At 45.4% G+C, this 27,345-nt stretch overlaps 2 protein-coding genes across 8 annotated transcripts in view; both read right to left on the minus strand.

Moving 5' to 3' along the window:
- Positions 1 to 595: 595 nt before the first annotated feature.
- Positions 596 to 8,263, minus strand: Tmem106a (transmembrane protein 106A). 2 transcript variants are annotated; one of them, XM_021641219.2, is made up of 9 exons: positions 8,171 to 8,263; positions 7,782 to 7,915; positions 6,904 to 7,127; positions 6,399 to 6,462; positions 4,485 to 4,638; positions 3,410 to 3,550; positions 3,255 to 3,298; positions 2,260 to 2,313; positions 596 to 1,924 (listed from the first exon to the last, which is right to left on the minus strand). In XM_021641219.2, the coding sequence occupies exons 3-9, from the start codon at positions 7,106 to 7,108 to the stop codon at positions 1,804 to 1,806; spliced, it is 783 nt and encodes a 260-aa protein (XP_021496894.1). In that variant the 5' UTR covers positions 7,109 to 7,127; positions 7,782 to 7,915; positions 8,171 to 8,263; the 3' UTR covers positions 596 to 1,803. The 2 variants fall into 2 exon arrangements, with proteins under 2 accessions (XP_021496894.1, XP_021496893.1); XM_021641218.2 differs by having other exon boundaries at positions 7,782 to 8,223.
- A 292-nt stretch (positions 8,264 to 8,555) lies between these two features.
- Nbr1 (NBR1 autophagy cargo receptor) overlaps positions 8,556 to 27,345 on the minus strand; it is a 29,710-nt gene continuing 10,920 nt past the window's right edge. For 3 of the 6 annotated variants that reach the window (XM_021641214.2, XM_021641212.2, XM_021641211.2), the window contains exons 6-23: positions 26,778 to 26,800; positions 24,955 to 25,152; positions 23,794 to 23,871; positions 23,174 to 23,388; positions 22,540 to 22,707; positions 21,585 to 21,794; positions 20,742 to 20,901; positions 20,375 to 20,662; positions 18,638 to 18,787; positions 18,103 to 18,178; positions 17,532 to 17,642; positions 17,119 to 17,283; positions 16,862 to 16,936; positions 14,925 to 15,336; positions 14,066 to 14,157; positions 13,366 to 13,423; positions 12,599 to 12,704; positions 8,556 to 9,935 (exon numbers count right to left, since the gene is read on the minus strand). In XM_021641214.2, coding sequence (XP_021496889.1) covers positions 9,762 to 9,935; positions 12,599 to 12,704; positions 13,366 to 13,423; positions 14,066 to 14,157; positions 14,925 to 15,336; positions 16,862 to 16,936; positions 17,119 to 17,283; positions 17,532 to 17,642; positions 18,103 to 18,178; positions 18,638 to 18,787; positions 20,375 to 20,662; positions 20,742 to 20,901; positions 21,585 to 21,794; positions 22,540 to 22,707; positions 23,174 to 23,388; positions 23,794 to 23,871; positions 24,955 to 25,152; positions 26,778 to 26,800 — 2,759 coding nt within the window. In that variant the 3' untranslated portion in view covers positions 8,556 to 9,761. The remainder of the gene's footprint in view (positions 9,936 to 12,598; positions 12,705 to 13,365; positions 13,424 to 14,065; positions 14,158 to 14,924; positions 15,337 to 16,861; positions 16,937 to 17,118; positions 17,284 to 17,531; positions 17,643 to 18,102; positions 18,179 to 18,637; positions 18,788 to 20,374; positions 20,663 to 20,741; positions 20,902 to 21,584; positions 21,795 to 22,539; positions 22,708 to 23,173; positions 23,389 to 23,793; positions 23,872 to 24,954; positions 25,153 to 26,777; positions 26,801 to 27,345) is intronic. The other 3 variants (XM_021641215.2, XM_021641217.2, XM_021641216.2) reach the window with 3 other exon arrangements.

Genomic DNA, 27,345 nt, shown 5'->3' on the forward strand with positions numbered 1-27,345 from the left:
ACAGGAATATTAAAGTTCAAAGATGGTTTAGGGATACACAGTGGAAGAAAGAGCAAGCCTCTGTGGGATACTCTCTCAGAAGCCAGAGAAGCAGAACTTGTTTCAAAAGGTCTTAGAAGCCTACATGCTTATCAACATGAAAGCTTTAAAACCTGGGGAGGTAGCCAGTTGGTAAAGTGCTCTCATCTCGCAAGTACAAAGGCCTCAGTTTAACACTCAGAACCTGTAAGAAAAGCTGGGCATGGTGGCACAGGTAATACCAGCACTAGAGAGGTGGAGAAAGGTAGATACCTTGGAACTTTTTTTTTTTTTTTTTAAAGGATAGTGCCTGGCACAATGGCACATGCCCTTACTTCCAGCCCTAGGAAGGTAGTGGCAGGCAGATCTCTGTGTGTTTGAGACAAGCCTGGTCTAAATAGTTCTAGGGCAGCCAGGGCTCCACAGCGAGACCCTGTCTCAAAATAATACATTTTAAAAAAGGATAGTACCCAAAGATGGACCCCCAAGGTTGTGCCCTGACCTCCACACGCATGCACACACAAAATCAAATGGCTTGTGAGCGCCGGCACCCTCACTTTCCTGCCCAGGAAACTCCTTTTTTTTCCTTTAGCACCGCTAAATAGTTTATTGATAGAAATCTTTTACATTTGATGGTTTATACCCCAAGACCTCGGCTTGACCTCCCTGCGACTCTGTGTTTTGTTGGCATACCTTAACCCTGGCTACTCAGGGGGGAAAGCTTGGGACAACAGACTTTCCCTCCTTGCAGCCCGAGTCTAGCTATATAGTTCCGTCACCATTACTGCCTCATCAGCTTCTTACCACACCACCTGTCTGAAGGGCCAAGGGGAGCTAGTTTAACGAACAAACATTCCTGCCTTCCTGCAATACAGATCTCATCTCTATGTAGAATCCTTTGGGAAATTGGGAGTTACGTGGGATTTGGTTCAGTGCAGTGACAGGCGAGGATCTAGCCCAGTTCTGGTGAATCTGTCACTCTTCACAGTCAAAGCCCAGAGAACAGCAGAGGCCTTGGGAAAAGAGGGTGGGCCGGGTGCAGAGAATCCATGGGAGCCCCACAGCTTTGGCCTGACAACAGTTCATGGCCTTCAGACTTTCTGAGTACAGTCACTGGGCCTACTCTATGTACTGTGTCCACACACATGGGCTTGGGATTGTGGGCTTAGAAACTTTAATAAATACCTTTTCAAATGACTCTGCCTTTGATCTAGGGTAGACCAGACAGCTCCTCCGCAGCTACTTAGCTTTAGAGCTGTTCTATAGGGAAGAGGTTTAGATGAAGTACTCTGCCTTCCTGGAAACCAGGGACACTGTCCTCAACCAGGAAGGATGAGGACCTTACGGTCCCTCATCTGGATAGCTTGTAAGGGGAGAGACCACTTATTGAGAGACAGGTCACCACCATCACTATCACCTGACCAAAGCGACAGAGAACATTATAGTCACCTAAAAAAGACCTTGCAGACGGCACTGGATGTCCTCAAAACCACTTCTTACTGGGAGAAGCACTTGAAAGGGTCCACCCATGTTGTATGTCTCAATAAAACTAAGACTTTCTCTGAAGACCCACCTCAACACAGAGCATGGGTAAGATCAGTCAGATGTGACTCAGGGGATCTGAGGTGTCAGGGCCTATGACATAGTTACAGAAGTTCCATGTGCTACGGGATAACAAAGCAGAACTTTTCCTTCGGCAAAGTCACTACAGTCCATCCTTGCGATCCATGGAAATGAGCCGCAGACCAGCCTGCGGGTGCCTGGAGTACAGAGGCAGCAGACAGGTCAGGCTGGACGAGGGAGCTCCAGGTGGGGCACTGACATGTTCTCCCTGCAATCCACATACTCAAAGCTCTCGAAGGGCAGCTGCTGTGGATGGCTCAGGTAGGAGCAGGTCAGGGAACCCCTGGAGAGGAAGGAAGCAGGGCTTGCTGTGAAGTCTGCAAGGGAAAGGACAGCTTTGGCCTGGGTCTACTCTGTGTGTGAAGCTGGCTCCCCAGGACCTCCCTCCCGCTTCCTTCTGCTCTGCCAGGACTCTGGGACAGCTGTCCCACCTGTGTTCTAGAAACTCCAGACAGGGATCATAAGCAAGACAAGATCGGGCCCCAGAGTTGCTATTTCCTGGAACTGCCAAAAAGACTCATGATGTCAGCTACCGGAACTCTCTCTCTACCTCGTGAAATGCAACTGAGGTGGGACTGAAGTGAGAGCGGGGACCCAGGAGTTCCACACCATACTTACTGGATATTCAAAAGAATATGGTGGACCCTGACTTTCAGCCACGTACAGATTTTGCTGAGAGAGAGAGAGAAAGGAAACACTGAGCCTTGTTTCACAGTGAGTAGACAGGTAACTTAGAGGACTTAGAAGTCACAGCACGGCTGGGCATGGTGGCACATGCCTTCAATCCCAGCACTTGGGGAGGCAAAGGCAAGCAGATCCAAAACAAACAAACAAACAAAAAGGCAGAATACAGTTTTCTTGCCTCCCTTTGGGGGCCTTCACGATGCCACTCTTACTTAACCCTTTATCCTTTAAGATGAGCCTGGCCACCTGGCCATCCATGTATTCCTGGCCCAGGAATACGCTGGCCTCTGCCTCAGCAGAAAACTAGATATTATTCTTCCACAGAGATTCAGAGAGTCCAACTCAGATAAAGATTAACAAAACTCCACCTTGTTAGTCTAACCTAGGTCCGACAGGAAGAAGAGGCTGTGGACTTTTGCCCTTGCATATTGCTGTCTTGGTCACGAGTCCTGAGTCCAGTTATAAGAGGCAGGCGGATCTCTGTGAGAGCTCAAGGCCAGCCTGGTCTACAAATTGAGTTCCAGGATAGCTAGGGCTACACATGGAGAAACCCTGTCTCGAAAAACAAAACAAAACAAATACGTTTAGTTGTTGGGGGGGTGGTGGCTCACACCTTTAATTCCCCCACTAAGGAGGCAGAAGCAAGTGGAACTCTTGAGTTTCAGGATAGCCAGGGCTACACAGAAAAGCCCTGTCTAAAAAAACCAAAAAGATTAGTGCGTGTTTAGGCACACTCAAGTCATGGCATCTGTGAGAATGTCGAGGGACAATTTGTGGGAGTGGGTTCTCTTTTCCTACCGCAGAAGACTGGAAGATTAAATTCAGGTCAGGGTGGCAAACACCTTTACCTCACCAGCCCGTCAGTGAATGCTATCTGGGTTTTTAAGCCAAGGAAGAGGGTAGGAGTGAAGAGAACAGAGGGCACTCACTATGTGTTTTCATCCAAAATCCTGCTGGCAACTTCATAAGGCACCTGTCAGTCAAAGGGACACAAGATTAGCTTGTGTTGTCAGGCTGTCCCCTTTCCACCACCACAAACATCCACATACCTGTAAGCAGGGCTGGCCAGGGACAGGGGAGTTACCTGCTCGTTGGCCAAAGGGCCGATGTGCAGGCGGAGGCTGCTGTTGACTTGTCCTACCACAGAGGTCAGGTGGAGCACCTCGGCAGTCAGCCATGTGACTGTGATGGGATAGAAGTTGCTGTTGGAGATGTTGAGCACATTCTGGAGATGACAGCAAGGACAGAAAATGGTGAGGATGGCTCCCCTGCAGAAGGGAGAACGGGAGGAGCTGCAGAAGTCTGGCCCTTTGGCCGAGTCCCAGCCTGCCCTCTCTACAGATGACTCTGGAGGCTTGTTATGGCAAAGGTCACCTTTAAGGCGAGACGCTGAGCTGGGTTCTGTGGTGCTCCCTTACTCTCCTGATTACTCTGGAGACTAAAAGGATCACTTGAACCCAGGAATTTAAGACCAATGTTGGGCAACATAGTGAGAGCCAATCAATCAATCAATCAATCAATCAATCAAGGTTTGTTGGCTCAGGTTCCAGGTTTGTTTTCTTCCCCCCCCAAGACAGAGTTTCTCTGTGTAGCCCTGGCTGTCCTGGAATGTACTCTGTGGACCAGGCTGGCTTAACAGAGATCAGCTTGCTCCTGTCTCCCAAGTGCTGGAATTAAAGGTGTGTGCTACCACTGCCTGGCCAGCTTTTTTTTTTTTTTCCTTCAATGATTGATTTTTATTTTGTATGCACTGGTGTTTTGCCTGCACGTATGTCTGTGTGAGGGTGTCAAGTCACTTGGAGCTGAATTATAGACCGCTGTAAGCTGTGGGTGCTGGAAAGTGAACTTGGGTCCTTCAGAAGAGCAGCGAATGGCCCCTCACCCCCTCCAGCAGCTAGTGGTCTTAACTGCTATCTCTCCAGCCTCTCAGTAGCCAGTCTTATCCATTTCTCTCCATTTTTTCTGGACATCCTATTCCTCCCTATGATTGACCTCTTCACTCTGTGGAGTCCCAATCCCATACCATCTACTATGGAGCTCATGGTGCCTCTCAGAATTTTCTGCATACCACAAGACCCTTGGTACCTGCACCTTTAGGATTACATGGAGATGTTTTGGAGAAGAAGACAGTAGTGACAGGAGGAGCAGCTACCACCTACCGTCATGTTGAGCTGTACATGATTCTCATCAAAGGCTACCGTGGAGGAGTTGAGGCCTACAGGCTGCACGACAATGGACCGTGGATACAGGAAAAAGATGGTGAGGGAGAAAGCCAGCAGGCAGATGCTCACCGCCAGGCACACAGAGAGCTTCCTGTGTGAAAGCAGGCCCCCAGGATGGAGGAGAGAAGTCTGAACACCAACGAGACCTGAGGAGGAGATTCAGTCCCTCCTCTCCAGACAAGCGGTTTTCTCTTGCACATTGCCTAACAACTGCACACTTAGCTCTCTGTGGCTTGGCACAGGGTTTGAAGGCAGGCATCCTGGCTTCCATCCCCAGCTCCCTGTCCCCACTGATGTAATGCTGAGTGACACTACTTAACCTCTTAAAAAGCCAAGCATGTCTGTGAAGAGGAGATAATCTATTTCATAGAATTTCCTATGGGTCAACAGAGGGAAAAATAATCAATCACTGTTCTAGGCACACAGTAAGGCCTCAGTGAAGCCAGGACATGGTGGCCCACGCCTTTGATCCCAGTACTCCAGGAGGCAGAGGCAGGTGGATCACTGTGAGTTCTACAAAGTGAGCCCAGGGCAGCCAAAGCTACACAGAAAAACCCTGTTTCAGAAAAAACAAACCAAACAAACAAAAAAAAAACTTAGTGGGGATACAGCTGGGATACAAAGTTCATAAACTGTAACTAATATTAAAAAAAATAAAAATTTAAAAAAGTAAAAAATGATTAAAAAATAATCAATCAAGTGAATACCTCAGTGAATGATACTATTACCATTAGAAGCCAGTCCATATGCTTCTTTGTTTCTAATTTTATTACATTTATTTGTTTATATATTTATTTGTTTGTTTGAGGTAGGGTTTCTCTGTGTAGCCCTGGCTGTGCTGCTGGACTCCATTTTTAGACGAGGCTGGCCTTGAACTCACAGAGATCCACCTGCCTCTGCCTCTGCCTCCTAAGTGCTGGGATTACAGATGTGTGCCACCACACCCGGCTCTACTTATTTATTTCCTTTGTGTGTGCTAGAGCATGTGTGTGGAGGTCAAAGGGCAACTTGTAGCAGTTAGTTCTCTCCTGCCATGTGGGTCCCGGGGTTTGAACTTCAGGCCGAGCAGTAAGCACCTCAACCTGCTGAACCATGGCCTGGGATAGTTTCTGCTTTTAGTACGTTAGCTAGGGAGGCTGGCCAACAGCCCTCAGGGAAGCTGAGGGTCTGTGGAGGAGGTTACAGGCATCCTTGTTAAATGGATGCTGTCACATACAGGGTCACTGACACCGCACAGAAACTCAGGGCTGCTTCTGAGGTTCTGAACTGTCCCAGAACAGAAGTCCAACTAGCTGCTTTCTAATCTCTCTTGGGAAGAAAGCAAGATCTAAATTGCTATAGCAAAGGTAGCTGCAAACAGGGTAACTTGTTTGCTCCCAGAAAGCTTGGCCCCTCCGTGAGGGGCCTCAGCTCATCTCTACTATGAACTATGCTGCTTTTTTTTTTAATTGTTAAGTTATATTTTGACCAACATATAAGTGTACATATTTATGGGATATAACATTCCAATCTCTGTTATCTACATCGTGAAACACGGGTAGTTAACAAAACTATGACATTTATCTTTTTTTTTTTTTCTTCTTTTTGCTAGATATAAAACCCAGGGCCTCATTCACGCTGACTAAGCAAACACACTATTAGTGAGCTACAATCCCAACTGCGGATACTATATTTTGTTTTGTTTTTTGACACTATTCTCTTAAACAAGGACAATCCTTGGAAACAGGAGGGTAGTGTAAGTTTGAGCACAGTAAGACTTGGGCTTTCTGGATGAAAACCAACAGGGGAAAAAAAATCAGATCAAAAGATGGGAGACAGGTAAGGCAGCCCCCGCGGACATATGAAACTCACGTGTGTTTGGGCTTCAGCCTTTGGTCCCCGTAAGGGATGAGGGCTACTAGCTGCTTCTCTAACTCTGTAGAAGGAAAGAGAATGCTAAGAAGCATCCGTGACAAATACTTCCTGTGCCAGCCTCCCTGGCGCATCCCTCCACCCCATCAGGCTGTGCCAGGAGCAGGACTGAGGAAACTGGGTAAAGCTGGCAGCACACTTTCAACTAGAAAAGGAGCCTGACTTCCACTACGCAGTATGAAGAAACATTGAGACACTAGCAAGTCAGAGGTGCCCCATTTCCTTTGGAAAGGTCATTTTTAACCTCTTGAGGAACAGATGGACAAGAAACTTTCCTTTAGGGGCTGGGGAAGAGAGCTATGGCAGGATCTGGTATTTCTCCTTGGCCAATCTGAGACTAAGAGAACATGAAATGGCAGGGTTCACCCGCTTCAGTTGACGCAGCGGGGCAGGTCTGGGTCTCTCCCTGGTTTCTCGGATATTTCCCGGACCTTGGGCTACTCACCTTGGCGGATCTCCCCATTGCCTTGGCAGGTAGGGCAAGTCACAAAGCCGGTACCAGCAACCTTTTCATAAGGCACACCGCGGGGTGGCTTGTTGCCACAGATGCTGAAGTAGTTGGCCGCCTTGCTGGTAACGGCTGGGTTGTCGGGGAGGATCGGCCTGTCCTCATCCTGCTGAGACTTGAGCTGGGAGAATGCCTTACCCATAGTTCAGCAGGATTCTTCACTAATGAGAAATAAAACAAAGTTCAGTGCTATTAGCCTGCTAGCACTGCTGCCAGACACAATTCTGGTTTTAAGTTTTCAAGATCAGCAGGAAGCCCCACCGTTATCTAAGCAAGCTTTAGCTTAGGGAAGAAAGGTTTGGGCGGTGCCTTGGGACTTATTTATTTTTTAATAAGAATTCAATTCAGAAAAGAAAAGCAGAAGTTATTTCACTTTAAGGGCCTTCCATAAGTGAATGGTGAATATTTTTTTTTACCAAGAAAAGCTGAACTGTCATTTCAAAGAAAGGGAAGCTGGGTAGGACTGGGAGTGGGAGGCACAGCAGTGGCAGGTTCCTTTGTCCTCCCTAATCAAGTTATTACTCTGTGGAGAGGCAAGAGTGCCAGGGCAGAAATGCCTGAAGTGGGCTTGCGAGTGTAGAAGGCAGGAATCTGGCTGAATAAGCAGGGCTTAAGTGAGAGGCCAGAGCTGTGGCTAAGCCCCGTGAAACCGGACTGGGAGGGAGCCTAAATCTGTACACTGCTTTCTGAGACATCTGAGAGTGTTCTTCATTAGGAAAGGTCAAGACGAAATCTGAACTTTCCCCCAAAGCCCCAAAGTAGCAACTCTGAACACATTCAGATCATCCTGGACTAAAATAAAGCCCCTTACTCACCTGGTTTAGGTCTGGGATTCCAGGCTCTTTTCAGCCTCAAGACTGGGTTTTCTGGAATGCTCCTTTGGGGAGAAGGGCCTCTGGGTTGCGGTGGCCCCAGGGCGGGAGGACGGTCAGCTCCCTTCAGCGGAGACCTGAGAGAGTTGAACGTGCAGGGAGCAGGGATTCTAGCCTTCCGGGAGGGTCAAGTCCCCTCCCTACTGGGACTTTCCGAAGGGCCACCAGGTGGGCAAGGAAGGAAAAGGTAGGATTTCATTGAAGAAGGATTTTAAATCCACCACATTGGCCGTTAGTCGAACTTGGCACTGCGTTGGGCGCTGTGAAAGCTCAGACGACCCTGTTTGAGCTTTTTGTAGAGGGGAAGGAAAGGGGTCCTGGGAGCGCCTTACCCGAAGGTGGCGACGCCCACAGCGTAATCGAAAGTGCGGGAGCTGCTCGCTCATCGCAAGCTCGGAGTCCAGGCCCGGCCGACCCCGCCCTCGGCCCCGCCCTCTCCCCAGCGGCGCCCCCTGCCGGAACGCGCTTCCGGCGCCGCGTCTCCGAGCCCCGCGGGACCGTGCTATTACAAGGACCGACTAGCCCAGGGAAGCGTTTCAGGGAACGTTTATTCACAATTCTTTAAGTGACTATGCACAAGTAACAACGGAACGAACGCCTAGACCCGGACGGTCAAGACAGGTCCGGCTCCACATCCACCTAATCACCCACACAAAATGGCTCTGCCTCTACCCAAACCCCACGAAAGCGTTTTAAATAATAAACAGCTTGGTTGGCTTGAAGTTTGAATTGTGGTTTATTTAGAAGCATTCAAGAGTTAGACTGTAAGTAAACAGATTATGAGTAATTAAAATCTCCATTTATTATAAATACCAACTAAGTTAAATAATACTATTTTAACTATCTTTCCCCTTTCAGCTGGGGTCCAGATTCCTTCAATAAATTCTTTAGTGTTTCGTTACCTCTTCTTTCACCACCTGTACCCAAAGCCCCCTTTATGAACTAGCGCTCTGAGAGCAAGTTTCTTCCCAGTTACCCTAACGGTAAACTAACCTTTCAGTGGGTTAGCCCCCAACCACCACACTTCCTGTTCTCTAGGGCTGGACACCTCAGAAGCAGAGTACATTCGTGAAGTCACCAGCATTTCTCCTGTGTCCCCTCACCCACACTCACATCTTACTGAGATGAGTATTTGCACATACCTGTTCTCCTTAAGATCTGCTATGACAGTCAGAAAAAGGATGATTTAAATTTACCTTCCCTTTATCTAACAGGTGGGGTTTTCATTTCCCTATAGGATTCAGAAAATACTTCACACTACCTAGGATTTTTCCTTAAATAAAACTTTATGCAAAAGTACTTCAACAGACACTGCTCAGTAGGTGCTGGTGGGTTAACTAGCATGCCCTTCCATCCTTCCAGGTGGATACTTAATTGTACCACTGGAGTCTTCTGAAAGCTAAGTCTTAACAGAAAAATGACTTTCTTGATCTGCTGTCCTTTAAGGTCACGTAGCTATGAAGCTTGGGGTTGGTTATAAAAATTAGGAGAATAATTCTTGAAAACATTCAAGATTAATCTTTAGAAAACAAAACAAAAAAAAAACCAAACTAACATTTAACAGCCCATTAAGAACATCCACATGAACCAAAGAAAAATACTCAACTTCAATACTAGCAGAAGGAAAAGCAGTCCACAGGAAGTTCAAGGTACACGCTTCCTTGTACTACAGTGGAGAGAGTTCTGTCCAGAGCAGTTGGAAACTGTCTTCCTACCATTCATCCCATTTCTAAAGTGAAAATTTAAGTTCTGGTCTTTGATTTTGCTCCAAAGAATACTGTAACAGGTATTGGTTCAACCATTCAGCGACGCTCGATATAGATTCATCGGATTAAAAAACAAGCAAGGGCTTCCACCCACACTCAATGACAGGATAGAGATCATCTCTGAGCGGCAGGCGGTTATTTAATACAAGATCAGGCCTCAGTAGCGGTGGCTGTACCAGTCGTTGTTGCTGACTTGGAGGAGCTCTGTCACAACCTGCAGGATATTCTGATTGTGTTTTCTCAGCAGCCTCAGGTTCAGCTGCCTGTCGCAGAATCCCATTTCAAAGAGATGTGCCATCAGGGCTGCTGTCTGATCTTCAGAAGTGATGGGCTGTGCAGAGACAAGTAGACATTTTCTGTATAATTTAACTGCTTATCTTGCAAATATTTATTAAACTGTCATCCTAGGCTTTCCTTACTTAGTCAACATGTTAGGTAATGGACTTTCTGAAAGCAGCATTAGGCACAGTGGCTCATACCTGATTACAGGTTGGAGGAAGAGCACAGGTTTGGGGCTAGCCTGGGCTACAGTGAGACCTTGTCTCCAAAACCCCAAACAAACAAAAATCACCAATTCTTCAGCCAATTAAAAATTGAAGAGCAAAATGAAAAGCCTTGAAAACTTTAACTAAAATTGTGATGGAGCAAATATGAGCAAAAAAAAAAAAAAAAAAAAAAAAAAGACTTCCTGAAGATGGCAGGGGACATGAAACTACCAGGTATGCAAGTAAGATGGATATAAAATGGGGAAATTACATCTTTGGCAGTCTTTTTGACTTTTTAACCCCAAGACAGAAGTGATCCATTAAGAGGAAGCTAACACTCATTTACAGAAACTCCCCTCCCTTTTCCGAGAAAAGTCTCTTCCTGCTGACCAGGACATTATTGAATTCAGAGATGCAGCATCAGCTTCCTATATGCTGCTTTGCCACTGAGCTATAATCCCTAGTCCCTCTTTCTGCTCATTTTAGAACAGGCTAACTACCACCCTTGACAGGTTTGTTTGTACATTGCACTCTCTTGTTTTTCGAGATAGCGTTTCTCTGTGTAACAGCTCTGGCTGTCCTGGAACTCACTTTGTAGACCGGTCTAGCCTCAAAGTCAGAGATTCGCCTGCATCTGCTCCTCAAGTGCTGAGACTCAAGGAGTGTGCTACCATGTTTGGCACATTTTTCTCTTTACCTCTACCACCTCAGAAATATTTCCTCATTTCTATTGATAACACCTTTCACTGCTAGGCTTGCCAGCTTTCAAGTTTAGACTCGAATTGTCAAATTCCTCACCACTGGGTCACAGCTCTCTGCAGCATTTAGCACTCTACTGTCCTCTTATGAATCTTCCCAAGTCCCAGCAGTGGCCCAGTTTTCCTCTAAGTTTTGTTTTAGCAAAATTCCGACGCCTTGATCCTTAAAAGGCTGTTTCTGTCTCCCCCTCCCTTTCTGGATAATCTCATCCAATCACATAGTTTCTACTAGAACCTGTATACAAAAAGACTCAAACTTCAGCTCAGGCCACACATCCAGCTGCACTCTGGATGGCTCTCCTTTTAACCTAAGTAAGTTGTAAACTCAACACTAAGCAAAACTGACAAGATTTACTCCTACCCAAATGGTTAACTTTTTTTATGGGGGGGGGGCATTAATGTATTTTTGTATATTTGTGTGTATGGTGCTCATGTACATGTCAGAGGACAACTCATGGGAGTCAGTACTCTTTTTCCATGATGTAGGTCCCAGGGACTGGAACTAAAGTTGTCAAGGATTGGCAGCAAGCACCTTTGCTCACTGAGCCATCTTACTGGCCCTACTTCTTACAATGCCTGGTACTGAGTACCTAAGCTAAAGCTTGAGATTTATCCTGGGGTTCTTTGTATTCAATCACTTACAAGTCCTGATATTTCTGTTTCCTTTACATTAATGGGGGTATGGTGCCACATGCCCTTAGTTCCAGCACTCAGAGGCAGGTGGATTTCTGTGAGTTCAAGGCCAGCTTGGTCTACACTGAGGCAGCCAGGGCTCTGTATAAACTATTCTAAAAACAAAACAAACCCAAAAAACAACATAACAACAACAAACACCTTGTCTATGTCTTAAAACCTCAGCAGCTGGTCTTTTTGCTTCTCACTCCTCTCTTCAGGTCAGAGTTATATCCACTCACGTTCAACTCTACTGGCTAGCTATTCTATTCCAATTTTCTTCTTCTTCTTCTTTTTTTTTTTTTGAGACAGAATTTCTCTGTGTAGCCATGGCTGTCCTGGAATTCATTCTGTAAAGCAGGCTGGCCTCAAACTCAGAGATGCATCTGCCTCTGCCTCCTGAGTGCTGGGATTAAAGGAATACGCAACCACTGCCCGGCTCTATTCCCTTTTTCAAAAGGGAGGACAAGATCCTGCAATTGAACCCAGGGTGCTAGGTAAGAATTCTGTTGTCCTTAAACTACATCGGTACTCTTAATTTTTAATTAAGAAAAGGTTGCACTGTGAGCCCAGGCTGGCCTTGAACTTGCATTCTTTCTGCCTCCTGAGCAGCTGGGATTACAGGTGAGAGCTACCATATCCAGCATTAAAATACTCTTTCCTGGTTCGGAACACTTGCTTTGTCCTCTAGGCCTCAGTGCAGATACTAATTTCCAGGAAGCCTCTGTCCCAGGAGTTAGAGATGCCCTGTCTGTTGGACTCGCTGGCACAGTATCTTGCCCTGTATTGGAAATGGGGATGCTTTGCCAATCCCCGGCAGTTGTTGGAATGTGTGACTTATGTATCCTGTAGTATCTGCAACTCTGTACATGTGGTAGGTTGTCAACAAATCTTAGGTTCTTTTCCTTTTCTCCCCAGTTAACTTGATTAAAAAGATAGAAAATGGCAGGGCTGTGTGTTCAAGGACTACATCCACATAGAGTCCATGCCATGTAAACTGCCAATCCAGACAGAAACACAGTGCCATCTGCACTGGTGACTTAAGGGCTGAAGTTAAGGAAAAGAAACCACACACTGACCTGTGCAGTGACTGGTGGCCCAGAAAATAGGGCCTTGTACGCAGAGGCAGCAACAGACAAAGCCCCCTTCACCAGTCCTCCAGCAATGCTGCTCCCATTGTGGTGCCTACAGAGGAAAACCAAATTATCTCCCCAAATAAAGTCAGGACCTTATAAGATAATGTGGGTGCTAATCTTCAAAGAAAAATGAGGTATCCTTAAGAGGAAAAAAAAAATCAGATGCAAAAAATGAGAATGAATTGTTTTCATAGCTACAGATCATGGTTTGATGCAGGGCTCTGACTCGGCTTGCACAAGACATGAGCACTGTGGGAAACGTTTGCCCTAGTTACCACGCCAGCTTTCCATCCCAGCTGAAAGTCAACGTGGTCAGGGCACACCTGGATAGCAGCAATTTGTCTGCAAATCTCAGAGAAAACCTGGCAAAGGAAATTAGATTTTTCTGGATACTGATCTGAGATGACAGGCAGCTGTATCTAAGAAAAAATGGCCAAGATGCACGTGGGGCTTGCCCCTCCTGTTTCCTTGGGCACTACAGGTGAGCTTTAGGGCAGTCCTTTCTTGTCTGGAATGTGGAAACACTTAAGCGTAAGCCGTAGCTCTCTGTCCAGTGGCGCTTGAAAGCTTTAGAAGTAAAAACAGTGAGGAATGAGTGCGCGCCTTCCTGTGCTCTGCTGGTGGCACATGCTCTGAAGAGGCTCATTAAAGCAGAAGCAATGCTGGGATGTCCACCTGCTTCTCAAGAAGAGACGTCACAAGGTCGTTACCTTGAGTGGTCACAGCTCCTCTGTCTGCTGTTTACAAGTCCTGATGAGCCTCTGGGCTCTAAAAGCAAAAGAGCTGTTGGTTAGCCGCAGCGTCCACAAGCCCCGTATCCCCCAACTCAGCAAAGCTATCATCGAGGCAGGCAACAAGTTAACTGGGGTGCCTGAAGTCCTTTTCCTTCTTTTTCTAAGTTTCAGAAAGTTCTGTGTGTGGTTTAAGTAACAGAGGAAGACAAAACTCTCTAGAAATGCTATACAAGGGGACTTCATTGAGTAAAAGAAAAAAAATCATAATCCCATTACACCGATGTGTTAGTTTTCACAGTTTTAGGTTTGGCATTTTCAGGAAGGGAAGTGGCTGCGAGGACCTACCTACTACTTCACAGTGCTACTGTCCTGATTGTTCAGATAGCGGACAGACCTACAGGCATTACAAACTAGCTGAGCTGTTGTATCCTGCTGGGGAGGAAAGGCAGAACTGGAGCCTATACTGGCCTGCTTCCAAGGATGCGCTCTTCCCATTACAATGCAACACCCACCTCCAGGTCTCCATATATACTGAAGAGAGTAGAAACAGCATGAGGGAGAAGTACAGAAAGGCCCCTAAACAAGGTCACGAGTCACAAAACAGACAACTTGCTGATACCTGGCTTCTACTGGAAAGAAGCAAAGGAAGGGAGGCGAAGACCAAGCTTGTCATTACCTCCTCTGATCTGATCAGGGACTGAAGGAACTTCTTGGATGGTAACTGGTGAATCCACTCCTGGGGACCCATACTGCCCACAAGGGGAGCTCCTTTAGAAAGAAATAATAGTGGAGGTAAGCTGAAAATCATCCAAGGCAGTGGTAGGAAAACAGTTAACAGTGAAGTAGTGCCAGAGGCTCTGAAGGCTTCACATTCTCCTCCCTATCACATGTGACTTTGGCAACATGGTCAGAAGGGCTGCAGTCTACTCTCTGATTTCCTCTCTAGCCACAAGCCAGCCAGAAAGACTGGCTTCAATTCAGGTCACTTCCCTCTCCATCAAGTGGGGCTAGCAGATGCACATTTCTAGCTCCCTGCATAGTTGATGTTATATTCAGGGCTCTCACGTGTTCTATATAGAGGGAGAGACCAATGGCTCAGACCCAGCAGACTTACATACTTTCTCTCTGGACTTGAGGTATATATCCATAAGGAATTTAATTTCCTACTTGTTCTTTGCTTCTGTTAAAACATGGAAGACAGAGCTTTTCTGTTGACATGCTTGCCAGATAAATGCTCTAACTTTGAGCCAACTGATAAGTGCTTACATAAGTTTTTGCTGCACTCATTCAACCCAAGAATCAAAACATGAAGGGACGATCCAGAGATGTTTGTGTTTAAAGACTTTCCTCCTCTTAATTATAAACAATAAGTAGACAGGCTATGCTCAGGGAAGTTAGGTCAACTAAAACAAACATTTGTGAATCCCAAATTCACAAATGCTGAGAAATATCAATATGACCTTTATTCATCTAAGTTTAGACTATGGTCATTTCCAGTCTCAGGAACAGGATGGCTAAGGGGTGATGAGCAGTACCTGGATGGTGCTGGCGGAAGCCCTACTACTTCGGGGACTAGAGGCACTGTGTCCAGAGTCTGTGAGGTCGTGAGGATGTCACTGATGCTCTGCTCCTGGGGCTGGCTCTCCCCTTCTGGGAGTCTCTCTCCAGCCTCGGTTGGTTCCTGCCCAGCCTCGATCCCAGGTTCGCCTTCAGACCCTCGCTCCAGGCCGGGCTGTGAGAGTGCAGAGCTGTACATGGAGTCCCCCAGTGGGCGGCTGGTGTCAAAGCACTCAGGCAGGATGATGATGTAATCTTCAGAGGAAGCAGAAGACTGACTTTGAACTTCATCTTGGAGTTCTTCCTCCTCAACAACTTCTTCCTCAGCAACTCGGATAATTTCCTCCCTCTCATCTCCAAGTGGTCCTTCTTCAGGCAAAGCAAATTTCACTAAGGAATGATGAAAGTAACCACTGTGAGGGAAGAGGCTTAGCAGCAAACCTCAGTGCTGTTCTCACTCAGCAAAGCCTTGTAGATCATAGGTTAGCACAAAAGCCACAGTGGAAAGAACTGGAGGAAGAGGCTGCTGCTGGAGCCATGGCTGTACTCTGTGTTTCAAGATCATGCAAAACAAACAGGATGGAAGTCAACAGAAACAAGTGTGTGGGCAGAAGCAGCGAGGCCTCCGGTGAGCACTGGGAATCCTACAGGCCTTTTTCCTCTTTGCTGTGATAGTTAAGAGACTGAGATAGTTTAACCAGAACTGATAAGCTAGCTAGCTGGGTTATAAAATGGACAGTCATGTGGTAAGCACTTTAGTTTGTATGCTCGTTTTCCTTTGCCTTAGAAAAGTGATGCACAGGGGTGGGTACAAAGGTGCCCCAAGATCCTATCAGAGTAATAACTGGTAATAACTGTGAATAATCTGGTTTATCCTTCCACACCTTTCCGCTATTTGTATATATGTATAAAAACTAAAAACCATTCATACTTGTGTGTTCATTCTAAGCAAATATAGGACAATTATGTTTGAAGGTATATATAGGTCAAATTTCATGTTTTTACATGTGTGTGTAACGCATGCTGATTACGTCTCTGTGTGTGCATGTGTAGGCCAGAGAAGGATATTAAGTGTCTTCCTCTGTTGTTGGCCACTTTATTTAAGACAGGGTCTCTCACTGAACCTGAAGCTTGGCATTTTGGCTAAGATGTCTGACAGTGAGCTCAGGACCTGCCTGTCTCAGTTCCCTGTTGATGGGGTTATGGGCAGACAGGGCTGTACTTGTTTTAGGTGGGTACTAATTTAGGCTTTCTTGCCTGCACAAAAAGAACTGTTACCCACTGAGCCATCTCCCCAATTTGGTACTATCATTAAGCACCAGAAAGTACATTTTTTGTATAGTTTTTGGAACATATGGTACTGGCTCTACTAATTTGATACTAGCAGTCTGTTTTAAAGGTACTGTTTATGTGTGTGCGCATGTCTGTGTGTCTATGTAAGTGAGCAGGTGGATAAATGGGACTGTGGATGGCGCCTAGAGATGAGGTCAGCACTGGGTGCAGCTCTCTAGAAGCCATTTCCCCCATCTTTTTTTGAGATGGTGTCTCACTACGCAGCTGGCCTCAAACTTATAGAAATGTAGCTACATCTACATCCTGAGTACTGGGATTAAAGACATTTGTAAAATGTCTGTCCACCTACTTTATTTTTGAGACAGGCTCTCATTTTGAGCTTTCACATGAGTACTGAATGAGTACTTTTCACATGGATGGTGCTGAGCCCCTCATGCTTGTAAAACACATACTCTATCTCCAGAACCCATGAAGGTGTTTTCATGATAGAATTTAACTCTGGGAAACAGTCTTGTTTCTTGCAGGAGTGCATTGTCCCACACTTTTCAGATTGCTGCCCTTCAGGGAAAGCAGATGACCCCGCTGCCAATGGGAACTTTGCTGAGGAGCTCTGTCAACTTACAGGAAGAATCCTTTCTGCAGAATCCAGGCAGCACTACTGGCTGCTGTTCCTCTGTGGAATGCAGTTGTAATTCTCCTGAGAAAGTGCAGAAATGAGTTAGGGTGGCCTCTGTTCTGGTGCTCTAGTAAGAACGCCAGCATACTCAGAAGTCAGTGCAATCAGGTTCCAACAAAGACCAACCTCCCTCCCCTCTTAGAAGGCTGAAGAGCACTCATTCAGGTGCCACTGACAGCTGGTGGAAACACAGGGACACTCACTCTGTGGAGACCTCTGCCGGCAAGGTGGGCTGTGGTCCGGAGCAGCATCCAAAGTGAGCGATCGGATTACAGTCTCACACACAAACTGGGTCCCACTCAGGTCTTCCTCCGTTTCATCCACTGAAACAGAGGCCTCAGCCTTCCTCTTTGCCGATATGGTGGAATCTGAAAGACACACAAAACTTGTCTGTACTTGGTGTTTAAAGGTTTCAGAGCTTTCACCAGTCACTGCATACTAAACCTGGGTGAGGGAATAGCTGCTCTTGTTGTCATGAGGAAAGACTTTAAGAGAACGAGAGGCTATGGGACATCAGTTCGCATGCTGAGGTGAAGTTAATGAGGAATGGGTGTATGAAGATGGGTGTGGATGGAAAGGGATGGTACAGGTGCTTTACAGATATGTAACCCCTTACCAGGAGGTGCTTTAAATCCCGCCCCTTCACTCTCTTCCTGTATCTGCCCCAAGCCTGGCTTCTCTATTAAAGGACTGTCATGTGGCAGAGGAGACATGCAGGGAGTCATATCTGGAGAATGAAGACAGGAAAACCATCAACTGAGAAAAAGCATGACATCATAAACAGTCAAGTGTCCAGAAGCAGCATTTGTAGGTTTCTTGCTTCCTATGGGGTTAAAATAAATCCAAATATGCTCCATTATCTGTCATAAAGAACTTCTCTAGATTACCAGGAATGAACCTAGCTTTGACTCATTAGTGCTGGGTCACAACAAGTAAATGGCCTGGAATGTCAAAGCCAAAATACAAAACCACGAGGAAAGAAACAAAGGAGAAAAATGAAGGTGGGTCCCATTATAATAGGGAAGCCCTGCACACACTTGTACTGTGGCATTGACAGACAACAGGGAGAGGAGGAGATGGACCATGGAGGCAGCTTCACCATCACAGTGTGGGAGGATTCTTTGCCCTCTAGTGCCTCAGACTGTAATACCAGCACCTAAACCAGATGAGCCAAGTGACATTCTTACCCACAGGGGTGTTGTGGGGCACTCTCTCCAATTCTTGGACAATGTTTATATCCAGCAACTCAAAGGACAGCAGGTCCTAGAAAAAGAGACAGCCAAATAAAGATGACTGCAGTGCAAGTGGGAGCCATGTTCTGTCACGAGTGGACCCACAGGTCTCCGGTACATTGTCTGGATTCAATTCTGTTCAAGTTCATGTCCCTCCTTAATCAAAGTGGGAACTCTTGTTCTCAAAGTCTACCTGGCTGGGGGGTAGGAAACAGTGGGTAGGGAAGCAAAGCAGGCGAAGAAGAAGAGGAGACTGAGGGAAGTTGTGGCAAACCACAAACCTGAGCTTCCAACTCAGGAGGAAATGGTTCAGAAGCTTGCTCCATGTATGATCTTACTTCCATTAAATACTGCTGGCTGGATCAAGCCTGCCCATTGCCAACTTCCCAGAGCCACGGTGGCTATGCCATCTTCTCAATACCAAGGTGGGAACTTTCTCAGTGCTCACTCCCTTTCTGTCCCTGTCCCTCAAAGTGTGGGCTATATTTACCTGAGCAGTCAGAAGGTCCACGGATGGAATGTAGAGTTCCCTCTCGCTGGCAACATTTTGTGTCTTTTGTGGGGTGCTGGTTCCTGTCCTTTCTGTCTGCTTTGTCACTTCACCCAGTGGAATCTCTTCTTCAGCCAGAAGAAAAGCTTCCTGTAGAGACAAATAATTGGTACACATTTTAGGACCTCAATCGAACTCAAGCACCAGGCTGACAATGTGACCCTTAAAATAAAAACACAGTGGAATCTCTCCATTAAAAATTTTGATTTTGGGCTGGAGAGATGGCTCAGAGGTTAAGAACATTGACCGCTCTTCCAAAGGTCCTGACTTCAACTACCAGCAACCACCTGGTGGCTCATAACCATCTGTAAGAAGATCTGATGCCCTCTTCTGGTGTGTAGGCATACATGCAGGCAGAATACTGTATAAGTAATACATAAATCCTCAAAATTATTTATTTCTTTGTTTATTTATTCAATACTTCAGAGAGGCAGAGACAGGCAGATTTCTGTGAGTTTGAGGCAAGCCTGGGCTACAATGCAAGTCCAGGACAACCAAGGCTACACAGAGAAATCCTGTCTCGAAAAAAGACAAAAAAAAAAAAAAAAAAAGGCTGCAGAAATAGTAGAGTTCACATACTGTTTCTTCACCTAGTTTGCTCTACAACTTAATAAAAGCACCGTTAGCCCAGACTGGGAATTTAACACTGGCTAGGGCCAAATTCAAACAGCAGCATTTGTGCTATTAACAAAAAAGCAACAACAAACTGTAGCAAGGACAGGCAGGTGAAGATGTCCTCAGTGCTCTGGGAACAAACAGGGATATTCTAGAAGATGAGTGTTAAGGGAAAAGCTCTGGCCCTTATTTCCCTGGTCCAGCAAGCACTATCCCAGAAACAAAAGCCCTCAGGGACTGCCTGCACCTAACCCTAAGGACAAGGCCAAACACCAGCATAAAAATGTACTGATGGGGGAGTATCCCCAAATCCCATGCATTAAGAGCCAGGTGGTGGTGGCATATACGTTATTCACAACACTTGTGAGGCAGAGGCAGATGTCTGAGTTTGAGGCCAGCCTGGTCTACAAAGTAAGTCCAGGAGAGCCAAGGCTACACAAAGAAACCCTGTCTTGAAAAACAAAACAAAACAAAACAAAAAACAAAAAAGGTGTAGCCCCTAGAGGCATGGCATTACTAGGCAATGACCCTTTTTGAGGTAGAACATTACTTAAGATCCTTAGGTCACTGTAGGAAAAAAAAATGCTGAACTTTGGTCCCTTCCTCTTTTTCTCTTTTCTTCCTGGCCCCTGAGTGGCATTTTGTTGTTTTTGGTTTTTTGCTATGCTATATATTCTCTGTTAGTACAGTCTAGTACACCAACCAGAGGCCTAAATGCAATGGGTCTGCCTAATCATGGACTGGAACCTCTAAAACTATGAGCCAAAAACAAACCTTTTCTCTTAATAAGTTAAGCATCAAGTATTTTGTTATAGTGATGGAAAACTCAGAAACAGTAAGCTTTTAAGGAAGTCTAGAAGACCAGCACGCTATGAGTGAGTTCTTTTACATTCTGGTCCTCAGGGTTCATTTGTGTCAATGCCTAGAGCTAGTCTTGAACTTGTAGTTCTCTTGCTTCAACCTCCCAAGTGCATGGAATATAGGCAAGCATCACAAGGCAGGCCACGCCTAACGACTGAAGAAACAGTCTGGTATACTGGGCCAAAGTCTGCAAGTGCTCACCTCTTGCTCACAGGTGAGATCATCAGCTTTGCTTGAGCCGATCGCGCCTCTTTCATTGTCAGAGCTCTCAGAGGAGGGAAAAGGATCCACTATGATGCTGCACCAGACCCGTGGCCCAAACTGCTGGCCTCTGTGAGAGAGACGCCAGTGTGAAGTGTACGTCCCCTCCAAGGCTGGAGCGATGAACTCCACAGACACAACCCCCACATGGCCAGCCTTCAGGCAGGGAACCAAAACATCCTTCTTCTCTGTAGACGCCAAAGTCAAGTTTCCCCACATGAACTTGAGCTGAGAAGGACAAGAGAAAGCTGGTTAGCTCTGCCCTCTGCTGCTGCACACCCGTCTTTGCATTCTGTGGGAGAGATACCTTTGTGTCTGTACTCCACTTCACGTTCCCTGTGTTTTTCATCCTCCAGTGTTTGATAAACTTGGTTCCTGGCTGAAGATGAGTCCCATCAGGCAAATTCTCATCCACAAATGCTGCGCTGAGCATGGGCATAACTGGGGCACAGGGCTGCAGAGGAAGCCTAGACAGAGATCCATATACTTAGTCACTTGCTGCTGGGGGTGATGGCTGACGGTGCTTTTTAAGGGTGTACTAATATGTTTGCCTTAAAAACTTACACAAATTAGGCTGAGCTTGTGGGAAGGCTCAGCAGGTAAAGCTATTTGCCATGCAAGCCTAGTGACCTGAGTTCAATCCCCAGAATGCACAATAGAACAGAACTGACTTCACAAAGTTGTTCTCTGATCTCAATATGCATGTCATGGCCCACATGCCCAGACCATACACATCATGTGCACGCACACACGCGTGTACGCGCGCACACACACACGTACACACACATAATAATAAAAACTAAGAATAAAAATTGTGTGCGCGTGAAAGATAATGCTAGGAGTCAAACTCTAGGCTGTCAAAAACATGATGCCTAAAGGGGTAATAAAGTGTCCATACCTACAACTAGAGACTTGCTTCCTGTTTCCAACCTGCCAGACTGCCTCCAGGAAAGAGAAGTCTGAATTAGCCCAGTTCTCAGTCTTACTAGCTTCTAGCTTTTGGACTGGGGCATCAAAGTGTCAGAAATAACCCTGAACCAGCTTGGAGATCAGACAGGGGATACAAGAGCTAAGACAAAGGGCGGCTCCAGTTCCAGGTTAGAGAGCTGGGCCAGAAGCCACACCCTGACCTGGCCTGGGATCTACCTACATCAGGGTGTTAGGATGCAGTAGGCTCTCAGGTCGGCCCAAAGGGGACTTGGGATTCTGGAGACCATGGATCGAATTCCACAAATGAATCTTCCTGTGGAGTTTAAGCTGCTTTTTAAGCTCCTTGACTTCCGCTTTCCGCTGTTTCTTCTCAGCACGCAACCTTTGCTTTTCTGCTTTCACAAAGTTCTTATCCACCTGTTTTTGGAGCCTGTGGGATAATGAATGATGTCTTAAAGCACAAAAAAGCCTGAGGCTAATACATCAATGTTAGCATGTAGTTTCTCAATTTCTTTTACACTCATCATTTCCCCTTGATGAGTCTCAGCCCACTGTTTCATCATTACACATCAACTGAATAAGAGCAAGAATACGGAGATTAATAGTAATTTTGTGATAATATGTAACATCATTGCATTTTTCTTTTGTTATGAGACTGTCTCACTGCATAGCTCAGTCTGACCTAGAACTCAGTATGGTTCTGAATGCTAGGCATCACATCAGAGTTTGTGGAACCTTCGCTTGTCCTGGAACTTGCTCCATAGACCAGGCTGGCCTTGAACTCAGAGATTTGCCTGCCTCTGCCTCCCGAGTACTGGGATTAAAGGCGTGTACTACCACTGCCTGACTATATATATATATATATATATATATATATATATATATATATATATTTTTTTTTTTTAAAGATTTACTCATCATATGTAAGTGTACCTGTTAGCCTGATGCCCACAGAAGGCAGAACTGGGTATCAAATCCCCTGAAACTAAAACTGTAGACTGTTGTGAGCTGTCATGTAGATGTTGGGAACTGATCCCAAGTCCCTGGCAAATGCAGCAAGCACTCTTAACCATAAGCCATCTCTGTAGGCCACATCAGAGATTCATCATATCAACACCTGCAGCAGCAGAATCAGGAAGCTCGTCAGAGGAACAGCCCCAAGGGTATGGCTTTACCTGACTTGTTCCAGAGCAGCAGGCAGACGCGGGGTGGGACACTTTGAGTGGCAAAATGGTTCGGTGGAAATCACAACAGGTCTCCGCAACTTCAGCAGGACGTGGTTCGTGTCATGGGCATATGGTCCCGCTTCGCAGTCTTCACATATGTTGTAGGATGGGCACAGGCTGTGTGAAAAGAACAGCATAGTAAAAATGTCACAGTAGGAAGTCCGTCAATAGAGAGGAACCAGACTAGACTTTAGATTTGCTCCTTTAACAGCTAGGTGGTGACCTACAATCGCCACTTGGCTATGCCATGGCTGATGCTTCTCATTAAAATGTAAATAAGAGTAACTTCCAATCACACCCATGTCCATGAAATAGTTTACAGGAAAAAATAAGATACCAGATCATTCTGAACAGGGGGAGTCTATCCTTAGTGACCTGACTTTGACTGATTTTGTTCATCCAAATGTACCTGAATAGCACTCGGAATAGTTCCCACCAAACCCACAAAACATGGAACAGAGGAGTAGCTTGTGCTTCCAAATCAAAGCTATATCACCTACTGCTCAGAGACAGAGGATGTCCAGCTTCCCCTCAACTACTCAGAGTGCTAGGCAGTCGCCGCTTTTGCCCAAGAGCTGCTTACCTACACTGGTAACGCACACCAATAATCCTCTTTTGGCAGTGGCTGCAAGCAATATGCCAGCTGAACTGGTTTTCTGGCAAAAACAGTGTTTCCTCTGAAATAGGCATGGAGACTTCTGAGGGCGAGGAACCCAAGGGTGGCTTCTGGAGGACAAGCTTCTCCTGCAACCTCTGCTCAAGCTTCTCAACTGTTTCCTTAACCACTTGTTCTCTGAACTACAATGCAGAGCAGAAGGTGGGGGAAAAACTCAGTTCCAGCATGGGAAAAAGTGAGAAGAGAACATGTTTGGATCTTTCCTGTTGACTGTTGATGATATAACCTAAGAACATGGCTAATGGCTACCGGAGGGATGGACAGAAATGAAGCAGGTCTCTTCCTTTCACGGCTAAACTGATTCTTCTCTTTCTACTTTGTCCTTCACAAGCACAGAGATCTGTCCCTCTCCCTCAGATGCTTAGAACTGGATTCTCCTTTCATGATGCTTCAGGCAAAGGCTACAACTTTCTTCATGACATCTGCTCTGTGTCTGAAAATCACTGGCTGCCACTCTCCACTCAACCGCACCAGAGGCTGCGGCCATCTACCTGACTGCTAAAACCCAGGCCGAAGAGAACACTCACCGTTTCCAGGTAGCTCGTAAACCAGTCTGGGGGCTTGTCTTGAGGCTGATCCGTGTCACAGGGAGCAAGTGAACATGGCTGTGAGAAGATATAATCTGAGACCTTGGAAGTTACTTTTCTTTTCAAAAGTAATTTTTCCAAAATGTATTATTTTCAGGTTTCTTCTATCAGATGTCACAAGCATAGGACATGCAAGTAATTTTTTTTTAAAGTTACGGTGTAAAAGAACACAAAAAGAAAAACAACATGTGTATTCTAGTTTCTTTTCTCTAAAAGTACACCAGGGTGGTCAGTTTCAAAGATTCAGATCTAGATAGTCAACCTAACACCCAAATTCCTGTGTGCATGAGGATGTGTGCATTTGTGTGGAGGCTGGAGGACAACCTTCGGTGTCATTCCTCAGGAACCTTTTTCTTTCTCTTTTTCTTTTTAAGGCAGATGCACTCCCTGGCCTGGAAACAGCCAAGTAGGCTAGGCTGGCCTGTAAGCCCCAGAGATCCTCCTGTTTCTGGCTTGTCTGTACTGGGATTATAAGAATACACATACGCACCACACCTGACTCTTCTTCTTTTTTTAAAAAAAGTTTTTTGACACAGGGTTTCTCTGTGTAGCCCTGGCTGTCCTGGAACTCACTCTGTAGGCCAGGCTGGCCTCAAACTCAGAGAACTCAGAGATGCACTTGCCTCTGCCTCCTGAGTGCTGGGACTGAAGGTGTGGGCCACGCGCCTGGCTCCACACCTGGTTCTTCTGTGTGTGGAGATCAAAGGACAGCACTATGCTGGCTCTTGCCTCCCACCTTGTGAGAGACAAAGACTTAATGCACATGCCAAGCTGGCTGGCTAGCAAGCCTTCAGAGCTCCTCCTTACTCTGCTTTCCATCTTGCCATAGGAGCACTGGGATTACAGACATGACTCACTGTCTGTGAATTTGGGGGACTTGAACTCATGACTCATGCTTGCACACTAGCCTCTTTACCCAGTAAGATATCTTTCCAGCCTTTTCTGATTTAAACATGGGTTCTGGGGACCAAACTCAGGTTCTGTGGTTTTAAGATTATCTCCCCAGCCTCCTTGCCCCAGTCTTTGATGACTCTTCAATGGTATATAAGAGACAATAAGATGTAAGGTTAGAGTAAGATGTAAGGCCCATCCTTCTCATACCTGTGCTGCAGGCTCCTCTGTGGTCTTCATCTCTGACCCCAAGACTCTCACCAGTGAAGAATAATGCGCAAGTGGCTTCTTCCCTGTCCTGCCAGCTGCTTGTTTTTCTACTACAACCTGGGGGAATGCTTCATCTACAACGTGGTACCCTTCGTGGACTTGCATCTGTAGTTGGTTTCCTTGCTTACTGTTAGCCATCTGGGAGCGTATTACAAAACAAAAAGACACTGTGATTCTCCTTTCCAAATGAAATGTCAAGGCACTGAGACCCCGAAGTTCAGTGAACTATGCTGTGACTTTTGTTTGCATTTCTAAATGAACAGGTGGAGTACCCCTAATTAAACTTCACTTATGAGATGCTGACGTGATACCACAAGTAGAAAAATTAGCAGCTGGCATTTATGATTAGTAATAATCAAAATACTGTGAACTAAGAATAATATAGAAAATTACCTTTAGGCTATATAACATATATGAGACAAATTTCAAATTTAGCCCATTCCTTCATAAGATACCTCATTTATGAATGTACAAATATCCCAAAATCAAAATTTTAAAAATCGAGGCATGTCTGGTTCCAAGTATTTTGGATAAAGACAATCAACCTCCATGTTAACAGCTAGCCTGCTGTTTGTTAAGAATATTAACAACAAATGGCTTTATTATATTAAAAATTGATGAAATTGCTAGGTGAGATTTTCCCATCAACTGGATTCTTCTTTAATTATTTTGTTTGTCTGTTTTGACATGGAGTCTGAGTTGCCCTGGCTGGTCTCCAGCTCAAGATCTTCCTGCTTCACCCTCTGAGGTACGACAATTACAGGTGTACACTACCATACGTGGCTTAACTGGTCATTCTATAAGGTAGTAACTCTAATCTCAACTTTCTAAAAAACAAAAATAAATTCCAGCCTAACACTAATCATGGCCACTTAAAGCTGTTCCCTATACCTAAGCACTTATTTTTCCGTAACCTAGTATTTCACAAAGCAAGTTTAAGTGGTTCTATCTCTGAAGAAATTTTCCTAATAAAGTATTACAGAAATTCTTCAAGAAGCTGTCTGGTTTCCAGGAACATACATAAATGTTTAAGAAAAATTAGGGACTGAATGGATTGGAGCGCCTCTGTTTTTCCTTTACTTATTTTTATACAATAGACTTAAGATTCCATTTAAAAACAACATTTTTTTTTTGTGTAACTATGTTAAGTAATGCGTATAAAAATTAAGTTGATTATTTTATTAAGATGGGATATAGAATACTCACCTAGCATGCATGTGGCTCTGAGCTAGAGCAGCATTAAAAAATCCTCCTGTCCTCGCTCATTCAACCCCCCTTCTCTTTTCTGGTTTTTTTGAGACAGGATTTCTCTGTATAGCCTGGGCTGTCCTGGACTTGCTTTGTAGACCAGGGTGACCCCCAAAGTCATAGAGATCCACTTGCCTTTGTTGGGAGGCATGTGTCACTGTGCCCAGTTAAAAAAGTCTTGCTACATAGCCAAGGCTGGTCTCAAACTCAGTGTGTAGGCTAAGCAGTCTTTGAACTCAATGGTCCAGGCACTTTGGCCTCCTGTGCTGGGAGCACAAAAGTTACCACCACATCCGAGGAGGGGGTTTCTCTTTAAATGATAAAATGGTGGCACCGAGACCCACAATGTGAGGACACGGTAACTTAATGCCTGCTGCCGAGTCATTCACAACGCTTACCAGAGGCTTCCTAACTGAATGGCTGTCATTTCACTTATTCTTAGTACTTTCCAGTGGAGTTTAGGTTTCAATAAATATTTTTAAAATTGCTTAAAAATAAAATGAAGTAAACATTACCTTAAGTGCTTCTTCATATTCTCCTAAAGGGACAAAAAAACAAAAACAAAAACAAAAACAAAAACAGTGTTTTGTTGTTTTTTTTTTTTTTTTTGACCATTTCTCAACATTCTATTGACAATCACCTATCATAGTTTTTTGCTTTTTTTAGGGGGTGGGCGAGTCTAGCTATGTAGCTCAGGCTGGCTTAAAACTCACAATCTTTTCTGTGTTGGGATTACAGAAGGCAAAACCAGGCTTGACTAATCCTATGGTTCCTATAGTTCCAGTGCACAGCATCAAGAATACAGTTAATGTATTGTATTGATGAATTCTGCTATAGTAGATTTCGCCTACTTTCACCCTGAAATGGCAGAGGCAGGGTGTGGGGGGTGGCAATTGTGAGGTGAAACACATTTTAATTTCTTTCACTGAAGGTACTCTTTTAAAGCCACCTGTATGTATTTCATATCAATGTTGTATATCTTAAAAATACGCTCAAATTCTTATAATCCTTACATATGGACTCTCTTCTTATTGCTAATGATGCTTTTCCTTCTGGTCATAACAAGAGCCCATTCTTGGCCCC

The sequence above is a fragment of the Meriones unguiculatus genome, chromosome 7 (genome assembly GCF_030254825.1).
Source record: "Meriones unguiculatus strain TT.TT164.6M chromosome 7, Bangor_MerUng_6.1, whole genome shotgun sequence".
Classification (NCBI taxonomy): domain Eukaryota; kingdom Metazoa; phylum Chordata; class Mammalia; order Rodentia; family Muridae; genus Meriones; species Meriones unguiculatus.

Coding starts and splice junctions, on each gene's coding strand:
- Tmem106a (XM_021641219.2), bottom strand. CDS start 7,108: ATGGGTAAGGCATTCTCCCAGCTCAAGTCTCAGCAGGATGAGGACAGG. Junction 4,639..6,398: donor AGGCTGAAGCCCAAACACAC/GTGAGTTTCATA, acceptor GCTTTCACACAG/GAAGCTCTCTGTGTGCCTGG. Junction 3,551..4,484: donor ATGTACAGCTCAACATGACG/GTAGGTGGTAGC, acceptor TGTCATCTCCAG/AATGTGCTCAACATCTCCAA.